Source organism: Bombina bombina, chromosome 2, assembly GCF_027579735.1.
Source record: "Bombina bombina isolate aBomBom1 chromosome 2, aBomBom1.pri, whole genome shotgun sequence".
Lineage (NCBI taxonomy): Eukaryota > Metazoa > Chordata > Amphibia > Anura > Bombinatoridae > Bombina > Bombina bombina.
Genome location: NC_069500.1, coordinates 605,478,829 through 605,494,788, shown reverse-complemented (window position 1 = coordinate 605,494,788; position 15,960 = coordinate 605,478,829). Strand labels below are relative to the sequence as shown.

Genomic DNA, 15,960 nt, shown 5'->3' with positions numbered 1-15,960 from the left:
TGCTGTACTCGCCATATATCTTTCAGTCTCAGTACCTTACTAAATTTCCTCAGAAATTTTGCCTCTCTTTGCTGTCTATAGGATTGTTTTTGCTGAAAATGATCCGTTTCTGCATGCATTACCATATTAAAATCCCCCATCAATATTAAATTCTGACCTAAATATGGAGCCCGTTTTGGCTTCAATTTATGCCAAAAATCTAGGTTCAGTCTATTAGGTCCGTATATATTACAAAATGACCATATTTTTTTCCCAATCTCCATCTGTAAAATTATATTTCGTCCTAACGGGTCTAGCTCTTGTTTGACTATATTATATGTAACTCTCTTATTAATAAGTATGGCCACCACACATTTTCTTTTAGTGCATGGTGTAGCAATAATCTCCTCAATCCAGTTTACTTATAACTTGGGGATTTCAGATGCTTTTTGATGTAATTCTTGCAAGCAAATTATATCAGGACTCTGTTTCTTAAGTATTTTAAAGATATGCTTTCGTTTAATTGGTGACGTAATCCCCCCCACATTCCAAGACACCAACTTTAAATCCTCACACATTGTATTGAATAAAAAATGAGACCTTGACTAATAACCATACTTTCATGGTACTCATAACTATAGAGAGCCTGGGGAGCCGGTACGAGAAAGCCCGAAAGCCCGAGGGAAAAAACAAACAAACCACACAACCCCTCCCCCCCCCCCGAGAAACTTCAAATACAAATAAAATCTCATAAAACCAAGAAGAAAAATGGGGGGGGGGACACAGATTCATTATTCTCATGAACCACCTGGTTATCCTAGCCCTTAAGACCATCATCATGTATCCTTTCCTCTATTGTCTCCAACTTCTAGCAGGTCAGGTAGCCCTCTTTCTAATTTGTGTACTTTTTATCACTTTAATATTGTTTTTTGCACAAAAAGCTATTTCTTCTATTTCAGAGTTTAGCACAATACGCTCCTCGCTCTCCTCAATTATTATTTTCGCAGGGTATCTTAAATTGGCTTTTATTCCTGCTTTAATACAAATAGTACAATAGGGAACCATTTCCTTTCTTTTAGCAGAGGTCTCTGCAGAGAAGTCTTGAAACAGTAATATTTGTTTATTGTTTATCATTAGTGTATTTTTTCTCTATATTGTTGCATTATCTTACTTTTGTCTAAGAAGCTCAGATACTTGATCATGATCATTCTTGGGCGCATATTACCATCAGAGTATTCTCTAATAGGACCTACCCTGTGTGCCCTCTCTACTTGCATCTTTCCTTCCTTTAGTTGGATTTCCAATAATTTGGGGAGAGTAATGGAGGCAAATTCTAATAAATCGCCATATTCACTATTTTCTGGGAGTCCCACCACCCTTATATTGTTGCGGCGGGACCTGTCCTCTAAATCCTCTATCTTGGCTTGTAGCGTTCTAATCATGTCACCGTTATTTTTGGTATATTTTTCCTGATTATTACAGATATCCTCTAATTCAGATACGCGAACCTCCACTTCCACCAATCTATTTGAGAACTGCCTTATTTCTGATGTGAGGTCTGCTAATTCTTTTTGAACTAATTCGAATTTTGGTAAGATAAGTTCAGCTAACTGGTTAAACATTGTCTGTGCCTCCGAATATGAACTTAGTATACTAGATGCATCTAGAGAACCTTCTGGTGTATCCTGAGCCATTTTAATTTTTCTGTCTTTTTTTAGCTGGCATAGCTGGAGATTTTAATCTAGTGTTAGTGACAAACCTTTCCATTAATCTTGTGTTCTATAAGTGTTCTGTGCAAAAAAAATACCTAAGTGATTTAATAAATTTAGTGTATATAAATATATATCTGTGTGTATATATTCTTCTGTCTCACCTTCGGGGCAAAGAAGAGAGTGTATTTAAATATCTACAATCAGCTTTCTGACAGTCAGATGTCAGCTGTGACTTCAAGTGCAAAAAAAAAAAAAAGTGATGTGCCCAGCTATGTCAACCAATTACTACCGCAAAAAAAAAAAAAAATCAAAGCTATGGTGTAATGTATGTACTAACCCTTTTTCAACAGCTCTTTCCAACAACTATAGAAAACCCTTTCCCCTATCTTTACTGTTCAGCCTGTTAAGTATATTACGTATTGTAATTTTTCTGATATTTGCCATATAACTATACTGGTACCGTAATAACCCTTCTGTCACAAACTTGATACACTAATACACTCCGCATAGAGTAATTATTTTGTATCTCTTATATACAATAGTAGTATTTATAGGCTAGACAGCTTATTCAATATTTAAACACAATAGTACTATGCTACTGACCCAATTCCTAGGGTCAACTTAACACTACCCTTATATATAACAAGTACTAGAAAAAAGGCTGGGTCTCCTTGGAGCTATTTACACTACTGAGTTCTGTTTTGCCTTTTTAACATATCCTTAACCAAAATTCCAATACATAACCGAATATTTTGTAAAGAATAACTCTCTTTTCTCTTTTTTTTCTTTAAATCAGAAAACTCTGATATTGCAATCCTACCTATTCTCTCAATGGGAGAAAAAAACAGATTTTAAACTGGAGAAAGATACTGAATTCTTCTTACAGAATATTCACTCTACTAAGCTCTATGTTGCTTTTTTTAGCTTAACCACCACAACATTAAAATACATAACAGATTATCTTGTAGTTGCAGCTTTTTTAAACCAAAAAGCTTGAATGCTACAATCCCATATATTCTCTGATCAGGGAAAGAACCAATTTCAGTGAATTATAAATTTATTTATGTATCATGTAACAAATTGTCGCCAATGTTTCCTTAAATGTTCCCTAAGTCCAGGCTGACCACCTCAATCAATTCAGTGAGTTCGACCAGCTCAAATCTTGATCCAATCACTGAAACCCAATATATCTAATGTGCCCAACACAGTCAAAAAAGAGGGCAGTCCCTTAGTGCATATTGAGGGTCTTCTATTCAGAAGCTATAATATGCTGGTTATATTGTGTTGTACTGTTTAATCACAGCTTTACTCTTTCATAGAGAGCAAGAGAACTTTAAACTTATAGGGGAACACTTTGCTACTGCTTCAAGGGAAGAGAAAACTCGACAAGCCTCCATCTCTGGGCAACAATATTCTCAGCTGTATCCTTTCCCCACAACTTTATGTTTCCCAGAACCAGCTTATTCCTTGGTTTTGTGCTTTGTCAGTCTAAATTATTTAGAAATTTTCCTCAGATAGACATTCGCTGTTATGCAGTTGTGCCCCTTATTTGGTTTCACAGATACATTCCGTCCCGATTTAAGGAGTGTCCAGGTGTTAAAACTTCAAATATAAAACATTCCGCACCAGGCACATGCAGCATGGGTGGTGACTCATATAACAATTGCTCATTTAATACTTGCGGTTTCCTTGCAGTTTCCTTTTCCTTGATGCCTTAAGCACTTGTTCCAGGGTACTTCACCGGCTCCTTCCTTGCCCAGCTCCAAACATGACACCTCTCGTCCGTCTCCAGGTAAAAAGTTGCGGCGGTATTATGAAGATTCCACTTTATATCCCTGTTTACTGTATAGTGAACGCTATCACAGGCTTCGCTCTGTCACGCAAACGTGCAGGAAGAACATAGACTACCTCTAGTGTCAGTTATCCCACCGCTGGCCCGCAATGAAGCTCACCACCCAGTTCTTTGAGTGCCGCCTGTGCATGTGGCCAGTGCCATCTGGCCTCTGCAGGCAAGCGATACTTACGTCTCAGGCTGCAACAATCTTGTTTTCCCTCCCCAAGCCAGGTACTCACTCCTGGGCAATAGGAGATTAGCTTGTGGGGCGTATGGAGAAACAAGCTCTTCTCTCTGGAGCTTGCAGAGCACGTGCACTTGCTTCACGCTCCTCCCACTGGAAGTCTCAAATCTAGAAAATTGTCCAGACGTGATGAATTGATCAAAAGCAGTTTTTTTCTATATACTGAGAAACAAGCCACATCCCTCGCAGCAAAGTCTACAAAATGATGCTTTATTTGATGACAGCAGCATAGTTATTTTTATCTGAAAATTCCAAGTTGGACGTTTTCTGAGAAGTAAGACAAGCACTAGTGTGTGTGAAAATTGAAAAGTGGGAGTTTATTCTATGAATTAACCACACTTTCTGCAAACAAACACTTCTCTAAATTACTCCTGAACCTATTGCCCTTCAACTTTTATGGTACTCATTTCATGTATATGAAAGAGCAGCTAGTTTTTTTTGTTGTTTGTGTACAACACAGTCTGTTTACTGGCTGACAACGCCCACAGAAAAAGTGGGTTTATACAGCCCAGAAACATTAATGATTCAATGCTATAACTAACTTTTTCTCCCCATAGACTTCAATAGAGAACATAGAAAAGAAAAAAAACTAACACTTATCGCTCACACGCTAACCCAATAGGAGTTATTTATATACCTCATTGCAAGGGACAGAATATTTAATGTATCTAAACCATATGGCTATTATGATAGACAACTATGCAACAACAACAAATAATGATATATTACATATAGGCACAAATAAACATACACATTCAGTTATGTTGGAGTTATTAATGTCCCCATAGCTACTGCAAGATAGTACTAACCATATAGTCCATCACATGACTCAATGACATGTTTCTTAACAAGCTTAGGAGCTATCCTTTTTTTTCCAATCTGTGAAATCATAGAGTACAAAACAGGAAAACATACAAATGTATGGAGCCCCTCCGGTGTCATGCTGAGAAAAAAGCAAACAAACATATTCCCACGCTGTAATACACCATGTTCACAATGTAAGGCGCTTTACATGCGCATAAAATAGTTCAATTTTGGTAACTAGAAGTGTTCCAAATAATGGCACAGACCAAGTAATTCAAGCAACTCAGCACACTGGTCATTACTTTAAGGGGTATCCGGATAGCCCATACACAGCTCCAAAACTATCTACAACATAACATCAACCTCTGGTCCTATTAATGCCGACTTAGGACAACTCTTTTCACTTCAATCATTTTCAAGTAGGACATTAGGTCATCGTTTTGAAGGAGGACATTAGGTCATTCATCCTTTTAAACATCTTTTCTTCAAAATCTTCTAGCATATGCTTTTGGGCAAAAACTCATCCAGTAGCCTGATGAGACAGCCTTAGGGCTGAGGAACTCGTTGCTTGTTTTAAGATGTTTTTTAATAAACCACTTTTATATTGATATACACTTGTGCCACTGTTTGCTACACCTGTCACTGTATGAGAATTGAGTATTGAACAACCCGTGACTGCTGGTGAAGTTTTGAGATCCTGGACTCCTGCTTTCATGGGGAGATCAGTCAGCTAGGCGGTTGAGAAGTCCCAGCTTGCGCTTTCAGCACCTGTGTGTGCTCAATCACATGTGAGTGAGTTACTTCATTACTCTTTACTGAGTGAATGCACTGCACAGACTGTACTGCGCCCCTGTTGTCATTTTATTTTAGTGTAAAAGGGTTGAATATGTAAAAAACACAATAAAAGAATAATTCCTGTAGACTGTACTCAATTGTGCTCTTTTGCCAAAGAATTAGGGGAGTCTTACAAAAAATGAAATATTTAAAAACAAAAAAACAACATTACTCTTTAGTAATGATGATTATAATTTAATCTCCATAAAAGCCATAGTACAAAATACAACATAAAGATGCCATCCGGTAATAAACAGTTTGTTTCTAACTCAAAATATGACCTGAAACTGTGTGTTTTTCCAAATACAAACGTTTAAATTTTTTAAGAAAATAATGAGAAATCATTTTAGTATGCACAAAATAAAGCAAATGGGTTGTGTGCCTGATTTCCAACACTAGGGGTGCTGGGGAGTGCTATATATCTACATTCATTACTGTAGTACCTCAGGGGTGCCAGCTGCCCTGCATTTGCATCTCTATGGTAGTGTCTTCTTCACATGTCCACTGTGCAAAGTAAGGTGAGAGGTAAAAGACACAAACGTCTCACTTTGACCAGTAAATCTCTAACTATCCTAAATACTGACCTCAGAGTGTCTAGCACAATGATCAATGTCACACACAATCACATAAAAATCACAATCATCAGCACTCTGCCTCTGCAGGAAAGACTACGGATGTTGTTAATGGCATCCCAAGAGATGGGCTGTTACGTTATAACAGGGGAAAGAAAAAACACAAGAAAGAAATGTCTTGTTTTGTCACAGGCCTTAGTTTTTGGAATACCATAAATCAGTGTAATAATTGGAATGTCTGCTAAATATGGATCCTGTAATGAAAGAAATAGTTAAAAGAGGTATTCATTTCATTCCTAGAAAAGCTAGAACATTGGGTAATATACTGGGTCCTTCCTTATCACCATCCGAAAGGTCTTGTTGGCTGTCCAGAAGAAAGGGTTTCCACAAGTGTGGTACATCAAGATGCAAAACATGTAGTTATGTAAAAAAAAAATTCCTTTGAGTAAAGTTAACACCGGTAAAGTATATGACATACGGTTTCCCTAATTTGTAATAATACTCGTGTAGATGTTTTTTTTTAATGTGTTTCCAATGACTTGTTATACCAGTTTCAGAGTATAAAATGTATGAAAAATGACTTATTTGGGTTTATTTTTGTATATTAAATAACAGGTTTTGTTCTTTGAAACCACAACCCATAAAGTGCTAGATTATGAGTGGAGCACAAATTAGAACTTCGCTCGCACGTTAACTCTGCTAGAAGGAGGCTTTTTGTGCTTGTTTTACAAGTTGAAAGTAAAAATGTTGCGAGTGAGCGCTAACCCAACATGCGCAAAAAGCCGAAATTCGAATATCGCAACCACACTAACTTATTCCCCCATAGCCTTCAATAGAGCGTGAAAAAATAAGAAAAGAACTAACACCCATACTCACAATCAAACCCAATCGTATTTGACCAAGTGCGCTAATCCAACATGAAATAACAATATTTTACATTGCAATGTTCTTCATATATGTTCTTTATATTCTTAAATACATATTTTTAAATATATTTGATGTTTTTTTGGTAAAACATAAACACTTTCACCTAGATTATGAGTTTTGCGCTAAACAGGGTGCGAAACAGACGCAACGAAAGTCTGGCTGATTGAAAAAGTCTGGCTGAAAAGCCTCCTTGTGCGTGCGATATGGTGGCATTAAGATCCATACCGCACAAAAGCCAAGGGCTGCTTTGATGTGCTCGTGCACGCTTTTCCCCATAGACATCAATAGGGAAACATTTCCGTAACGCAGCCCCATTGATGTCTATGGGGGAAAAAAAGTTATGTTTAAACCTAATACCCTAACATAAACCCCAAGTCTAAACACCCCTAATCTGCCGCCCCAACATCGCCAACACCTAAATAAAGTTATTAACCCCTAATCTGCCGCTCCCGACATCGCCGCCACTAATAAAAGTTATTAACCTCTATTCCGTCGCTCCCCGACATAGCTGCCACTATAATAAAGTTATTAACCCCATTTCCCCGCACCCCGACATCTCCATCACTATATTTAAGTTATTAACCCCTATTCCGCCGCTCCCCGACATCCCCGCTTAAATAAAGATATTAACCCCTAAACCTCCGGCCTCCCACATCTCCGCCACTAAATAAACTTTTTAACCCCTAAAACGCCGGCCCCCCACATTGCAAAACACTAAATTAAACTATTAACTCCTATACCTAACACCCCCAAACTTTAAATTAAAATTACGAAATAACTCCTAGATTACGAGTTTTGCGGTAAGAGGGGTGCGTTGCAAACTTGCAGATTATTCTCACCGCTCACTTACCTGCAGCGCTGGTATTACAGGTTTTTACAAACCCGGCGTTAACAGGCAAGAAGTGAGCGTAGAGCAAAATTGAGCTCCACACTGCACTCCAATACCAGCGCTGCTTAAGTCAGCGGTGAGCTGGTTGTACATGCTCGTGCACGATTTCCCCATAGACGTCAATGGGGAGAGCCAGCTGAGAAAAAGTCTAACACCTGCAAAAAAGCAGCGTAAATCTCAGTAACGCAGCCCCATTGATTCCTATGGGGAAACACATTTTATGTTTACACCTAACACCCTAACATGAACCCCGAGTCTAAACACCCCTAATCTTACACTTATTAACCCCTAATCTGCTGCCCCCGACATTGCCGACACCTACATTATACTTATTAACCCCTAATCTGCCGCTCCGGACATCACCGCCACCTACATTATACTTATGAATCCCTAATCTGCTGCCCCCAACATCGCCGACAACTACATTATATTTATTAACCCCTTATCTGCTGCCCCTAACATCGCCGCCACCTACCTACATTTATTAACCCCTAATCTGCCATCCCCAACGTTGCCGCCACTATTCTTAATTAATTAACCCCTAATCCTAAATCTAACCCTAACCCTAACACTCCCTAATTTAAATATATTTTAAATAAATATAAATAAAATTACTATCATTAACTAAAGTATTCCTATTTAAAACTAAATACTTACCTATAAAATAAACCCTAAGCTAGCTACGATAAAACTAATACTTACATTGTAGCTAGCTTAGGGTAACCTAAGTTACACTAACACCTAACACTACACTACAATTAAATAAATTACCTAAATGAAATACAATTAAAAAAATCAAATACAATTAGCTAAATTACAAACAAAAAAACACTTAATTACAGAAAATAAAAAACAAATTACAAGATCTTTAAACTAATTACACCTAATCTAAGAGTCCTATAAAAATTAAAAAGCCCCCCCAAATAAAAAAAAGCCCCAAAGAAATTAGCTCTTTTACCTGAAAAAGAAATACAAACAACCCCCCAACAGTAAAACCCACCTCCCACACAACCAACCCCCCCAAATAAAACCCTAACTAAAAAACCTAAGCTCCCCATTGCCCTGAAAAGGGCATTTCTATGGGCCGGCTTCCTTGAGGACATCTTGCCGCTTGGATTTAAGACTTCTCCCGGTAAGTGAATCTTCGGGGGTTAGTGTTAGGATTTTTTAAGGGTGTATTGGGTGGGTTTTATTTTCAGGTTAGGGCTTTGGGCAGCAGTTGAGCTAAATGCCCTTTTAAGGGCAATGCCCATCCAAATGCAATTTTCAGTGCAATGGGGAGCTTAGGTTTTTTTAGTTAGGGTTTAATTTGAAGGGTTGGCTGTGTGGGTGGTGGGTTTTACTGTTGGGGGGGTTGTTTGTATTTCTTTTTCAGGTAAAAGAGCTGATTTCTTTGGGGCAATGTCCCGCAAAAGGCCCTTTTAAGTTGATAGTTTAGTTTAGGCTAGGGTTTTTTTTATTTTGGGAAGGCTTTTTTTATTTTTATAGGGCTCTTAGATTAGGTGTAATTAGTTTAAAGATCTTGTAATTTGTTTTTTATTTTCTGTAATTTAGTGTGTTTTTTTTTTGTAATTTAGCTAATTGTATTTGATTTATTTTATTGTAGGTAATTTATTTAATTGTAGTGTAGTGTTAGGTGTTAAGTGTAACTTAGGTTAGGTTTTATTTTACAGGTAAATTTGTATTTATTTTAGCTAGGTAGTTATTAAATAGTTAATAACTATTTAGTAACTATTCTACCTAGTTAAAATAAATACAAACTTGCCTGTAAAATAAAAATAAACCCTAAGCTAGATACAATGTAACTGTTAGTTATATTGTAGCTAGCTTAGGGTTTATTTTATAGGTAAGTATTTAGTTTTGGAATAATTTAGTTAATGATAGTAATTTTATTTAGATTTATTTAAATTATATTTAAGTTAGGGGGTGTTAGGGTTAGACTTAGGTTTCGGGGTTAATAAATTTAGAATAGTGGCGGCGATGTTAGGGACGGCAGATTAGGGGTTAATAAGTATAATGTAGGTGGCAGCGATGTTAGGGGCGGCAGATTAGGGGATAATAATATTTAACTAGTGTTTGCGAGGTGGGAGTGTGGCGGTTTAGGGGTTAATATGTTTATTCTAGTGTACTTTTTAGCACTTTAGTTATGCGTTTTATGCTACGGCTTTGTACCATAAAACTCTTAACTACTGACTTTAAAATGCGTTAGGAATCTTGGAGGTAGAGGGTGTACCGCTCACTTTTTGGCCTCCCAGGACAAACTTGTAATTACCTTATATCTAAGCCTCTGCAAACTGCCCCCTTATTTCAGTTCTTTTGACAGATTTGCATTTTAGCCAATCAGCGCTCACTCCTAGGTAACATCACGTGCGTGAGCACGTTATCTATATGAAACAAATGAACTAACACCCTCTAGTAGTAATAAACTGTCAAAATGCATTCAAATTAGAGGCGGCCTTCAAGGTCTAAGAAATTAGCATATGAACCTCCTAGGTTTAGCTTTTTAACTAAGAATACCAAGAGAACAAAGCAAAATTGGTGATAAAAGTAAATTGGAAAGTTGTTTAAAATGAAATGCCCTATTTGAATCATGATAGTTTTTTTGGATTTAACTGTCCCTTTAAGCCCAACCATTACCACATTTGTGGGGCTCACCTAATCATAGTGGTAATTACTAAAGGGATTTTTTTTTTAATTTATAGACTGTGTTACAATGGGCTTCTCAGTTGTAGGGCAGTTAGCCCGTTGAACTAGTGTGTTAGTGAATTTTGAAATTTTATCCACTTATATGAAATATTCATTGATATACTCAGACACCTCAGTAGTCCTGATTGGTTTTTTGTACTATAAACATTTTTAAATGTTTTTAATGAGGGTATGTGTACACCCATTTTTAAAATCTGGGTGAAGAGGTTAAGTTTTATTTTGTTCTCTTTTTTAGTCTCATCTATATGTACTATTTGCACTGCTATATAGCATTAACACATTTGTACCTAAAAAAAGGTGTTTCTATTCTTTTTGGTATTATTAATTAATTATATACTATGACCTAGATTACGAATGGAGCGCAATATTGCGCTTTCGCAAGCATGATATTTGCGCTCCACTTGGTAATACCAGCGCAAGTAAAAGTCAGGTGCAATGCGAACACGACCTCGCGTTCACATTGCCTCGAAGCCTTGCACTCACAAAAGTGAGCTTATATAGGCTCCAACTAGAGCCTTGTTCTCATGCCGTAAGATACGACAAACCATGATCTAGTGCAGGGCAGGAGGAAATCTTGCAGCAATAAAGAAATATATACAGTATTTATATGAATATATATTTATGTGTTTATATTTGTATATACAGATATTAACACATAAATATATATGTACCAAGTGTGGGGGAACAAGTGCAAATGCTGCTTGGGATTTTTATGAAAGAGCTAAATGAGGGAGATTGAAATTTACAACAATAAAGGTATAAATAGGTAATACCAATTAAATCCCCCAAAATACCAGAGCACCCATGTTATTTAGCATTTTGGTCAATTTGTTTGCACCCCCCCCCCCCCCCCCCAGTTTTAATGGTTTAGAATCACCCCAGACGCATGCACTTCACTTTGTAAATAGGCACTTAAATCAGAATCTTTAAAGGGACATTAAACCCAAACATTTTCTTTCATGATTCAAATAGAACATACAATTTTAAACAACTTCCTAATTTACTTCTATTATCTAATTTGCGTAATTCTCTTGATATTCTTTGCTGAAAAGCATATCTAGATAGGCTCAGTAGCTGCTGATTGGTCGCTGCACATGGATACCTCGTGTGATTGGCTCACCAATGTCTATTTCTATTTTTTCAACAAACGATATCTAAAGAATAAAGCAAATTAGATAATAGAAGTAAATGTGAATGTTGTTTAAAATTGTATTCTCTATCTGAATCATGAAAGAAAATGTTTGGGTTTAATGTCCCTTTAATTTTATGATACAGATTAACTTGTATCATGTCATTCTTTTAAGTAAATAAAAGCAAAACATTTGTTAAAGCTGCATTTTAAAAACCACAAATCTGTGCATCCTTAGCCAACCAGAACACTCTGTATGAGTGTTGCATAGTTTACTGAGTTCATTCTATTTTAGTGGTTTATTTTGATTTGATATTAAATTGAGCATTAGGTGGCCGATTTATTAAGCTCGCCAGAAACAGAAGTTATGAAGCAGCGGTCTAAAGCGTATGCTGTCAGCATTTATTGATGTGCAGCGGACATGATACGCTACATCGTATCATGTCCGCTCGCACTATGATAAATATACCCCAATGTGTCCTATGATTTAGAACCTTGGATTTGGATATCTCCTCTTTATTTTATACTCAGCAACATAATGTACATATCATGTAATATTTTAGTTGAAAATTGTTCAACCAGGAAAAGATACCTTTGTTTTGTATAAGGTCTATGGTTTATTGAAGTGTTTATGAACTCCGGTTCCCAAGACAATCTGACAGGTATCTTTGCTTCAGAATCTTAGCTGCAACCATTCTGTCTGCATAACGTGTTATTTAGATTGTCACAATAAAAAGTCCTTCCTTGATACAATGCTTCTATTAAATAAACATATGGTGTTTAATTTTATAAAGTTTTATTCCCCAAAGAGTGGTTGAGTTGTTCACATTCTATAACCTGTGAAAGCTAATGGTTATACTGTGTTAGTTAAAGTCTAAAATTATCTTTCTAGTTTATCTTTTTATCTGATTTCAATTTAAATCCACAAATCAGAAACCACAGTGACTGCAGCAGAAGCAGTTTATAGGTTAACTTTCCAACCAATCGGAATCTACTTTTGATTACGTTACTGACACAGCTAGTAGAAAGTGTAAGGTCCTTTTTAAACACTTCAGAATTAAGCACCAGAGCAGTAACAACTTTACTCTTCTTCATAAATGTTTACTTGCTTTGTGATATAATGTAAGTTTGCTAAACTTTTGATCATGTGAATTTTATCTAAAAGATAAGGCAGATTTTGAATCTGTAAATGTTATGTAAATACTTCATCTAAACTTACATTTAAATATCAGATACAACTGCACCCCAAGTTTGGATCTTCTGATATTCTGCACCACCCAGAATATTTATAGTATGTAGCACAAAACAATGATCAGTTAGTGTTACTGTATTTTAGGTTGTGTTTGATTATTGTCAAATAAACGTGAAATACAATTGCTGCTTTAAATAAAAAATATATTTGTATAAATGAGCAAATACATACAAAAACACAGCTTATTCAATAAGAGGGACACAGAAATAAACAAATAGAACTGAAATGTTCTTCCATTTCATCATATGAAAGCAGAAAAAAAAAATCACAATATCAATATAACATAAATCCAAAGATGCACAATTAAGTATATACACAAAGTACATTTTACATTCAGTATATACATGCATTTGGTATTGAATCCAGAGTAATGATGTATGAAGATATCTGTATTCTAATACATTATTTCTTATGAAGACTGCTCTTTAAATTTGTTAGTTAAATCTTGAAATACTTGGTAAACCAAGCTACTGGGGCATACACATCAAACTTCAAAATAGTGAATAATAGATTATTATGAATATCATTAAAATGATGATTTTCTCTAGTTTTACTCTGTTTATCACAGATTGACCATTTTTATCATTTTCCATATCCAGTGCTTTTAATCAGTGCTGCAGGAAATGTTTGCATAGCTTGTAAAAGATAGAATATATATATATATATATATATATATATATATATATATATATATATATATATATATATATATATATATATATATATATATATATATATATATATATATATATATATATATATATATATATATATATATATATATATATATATATATATTAGCAAGTTATCATGAAATAAATAATATGTTCTATGTATCTTGGTTGACAAATACTGTATACTGTGCATGGTCACATTAGCGTTTGCTTTAATAAATATGCTGTTAAATGCTTTTTATATTCCTAACATCATCAGTTGGTACTATACAACATGTCTAGCAACACTGTAATAAAACAAGGTACAGCAAAACTCCGTTTGAAGACAAACCAGATGATCTACGTCTATTTGTACAACATTATTTCCTTACAAGATATTGTTTCAAATGAAGCATGATCTTGGCTGATGTATGCAATCCCTATATGCTTCTGCAAACTAGTGTTTGAACTTCACTGTGTATGTAAACATTGCAGATAAATATAATACTTTAACATGTAAACAATCTGCCTTCCCATGTAAGTGACAGATTCATTGATCTCTCAGGCTGCACTGCATTGTTGTACCTACACAAGGATTTACTGTTACCAATGCTTACTGTGCCGGCTGGAAGCCACTTCATTTGTCATCACATGACCTCTGCTCACTTATACTTCATTAGCCTTATGCCATCAGTACAGGACATTCATATATATTGCAAAGCAAGAGGCCATCTTTGACCTGAAATGTTGCTTTTCAAGCCTTTTTTCTAATAATAATAATCAGTCACATGTTTCTGTGTCATGGCCATTGTCAGGACCTGAAGCCTCTTCTGAGCTGGGCTCTGTATTAACATTAGCTTGATTTATAGATGCTTCATATGCAGGTGGAGGATCTTCACATATATATGTCTCATCCACAATGTCCAAAGTGCTCTCTGTATACAAGGGAGGTGGGATGTTGGGGCTTTCTTCAGTCATATTTGTTTGAGTCTGCAGCTGAATTTCATGAATTACACTTTCATATGAAGGAGGATAGAAATCTGGCCTGAAACAACAAAATTGAATTATTATTATTTGATATTTATTAATACACAACAAAAGAAGCAATACAGTGTGAGTGAAATGTAAATGACAGTCTAGTTTTAAGGAAAACAGAACCTTGTTATAGTTAAATTCAGAGGTCTTTCCATTGGGGCAAAGTGACCTGATTACTATTTTATGTCTATTCAATAAAGTCCCTTAACTAATCTTGATAAAATGATCTGTGGGATAAAAAAGTAACTGGAAAAATCTTAATTCAGTGAAGCTCTGTTTTGAACGTAAGGGAATCTTAATACAATTCTTAATGATCTTTGAAGGACTGTTCAAATTAAATGTGGTTATTGGAGTGAGAGTTTTAGAGAAAACTTAATGTTATAATTTACAAATGTGTAAAGCTTCTGTGTAATGACAAATTACAAACTGCAGAACAACATAAAAAAACAACATTATTTTCACCATGGTTAACAACATACCTGTCTATGGTCTCAATATGCATTTCGTGTTGACGATGCATTCGTCTGATCATGTTATGAAATATGCTTTTGTGGTTGGCCTCATGATATGTGCTCCAAAAAATTCCAACTAGCAAAAGGATAAATCCTGAAGGCAACAGGCAATATGCTAGGATCAACTCATTTCCACAGGTGCAAACATAGCTGGAGGATACGTAAAAAGCTCCCAGACACACTAAAGAAAAACCGATAACGAGCAGGGAGAATCGTAGCACTGTGTATGCGCTCTTCCTCATGTTCATGACTGAGAGCTGGACACGTTGCTTATGCTGAAACTGTCTACCTGATCAGTCTAATTCAGAGCATTTATATGCTATAGAGAGAAACTGCCTATAGACAATAATTAACCAAAGTCTTAGACAAGACATTCATTAACTACGTCAAGGAGTCTTTTAGAGGTAATATCCATTAGGATTAGATTTTAATCTGCGAGGTTATGAAAAAGGAGAAGCTAAATCTAGTTATTTTACTGTGCACATTTTGAAGGATTTGCAATTTAAACCTTTATGAGCATAATTCACAATAAGTCTTGGAAAGTAATTTGCATATTTTGTAAGGTGTTGTTTAAGGGCCATTGCAGGGGAGGCCAAATTATCCTGAACTTACTATCAGTGTAGACAAACAAATACTCTCTGCTTTTTATAATGTGCAGTGTCAACTGTATTTTGGTTTATATATTTAAATAAATAAGTTAGCTTGTATAAAGTGGAAGTCAATATTTGTTAATTAACTTTAACTTTGTTTTTTTGCCCTTCATTTAGACAATTGAGGTGTGTCTTAATGCATAATTGTGATGGGTTATATCTGCTTCTTTCGTTATCAAAACATATATCAAATTAATACAAAAAAGCAAGCAAATAAAAACCCCACGA

At 35.6% G+C, this 15,960-nt stretch overlaps 1 protein-coding gene across 1 annotated transcript; it reads right to left on the bottom strand.

The window, feature by feature from the left end:
• Nucleotides 1-14,315: 14,315 nt before the first annotated feature.
• Nucleotides 14,316-15,330, bottom strand: TMEM252 (transmembrane protein 252). Its single transcript, XM_053700605.1, has 2 exons — nucleotides 15,050-15,330; nucleotides 14,316-14,580 (listed from the first exon to the last, which is right to left on the bottom strand). Exons 1-2 carry the CDS (start codon nucleotides 15,328-15,330, stop codon nucleotides 14,316-14,318), a joined length of 546 nt encoding a protein of 181 aa, XP_053556580.1.
• Nucleotides 15,331-15,960: the final 630 nt, after the last annotated feature.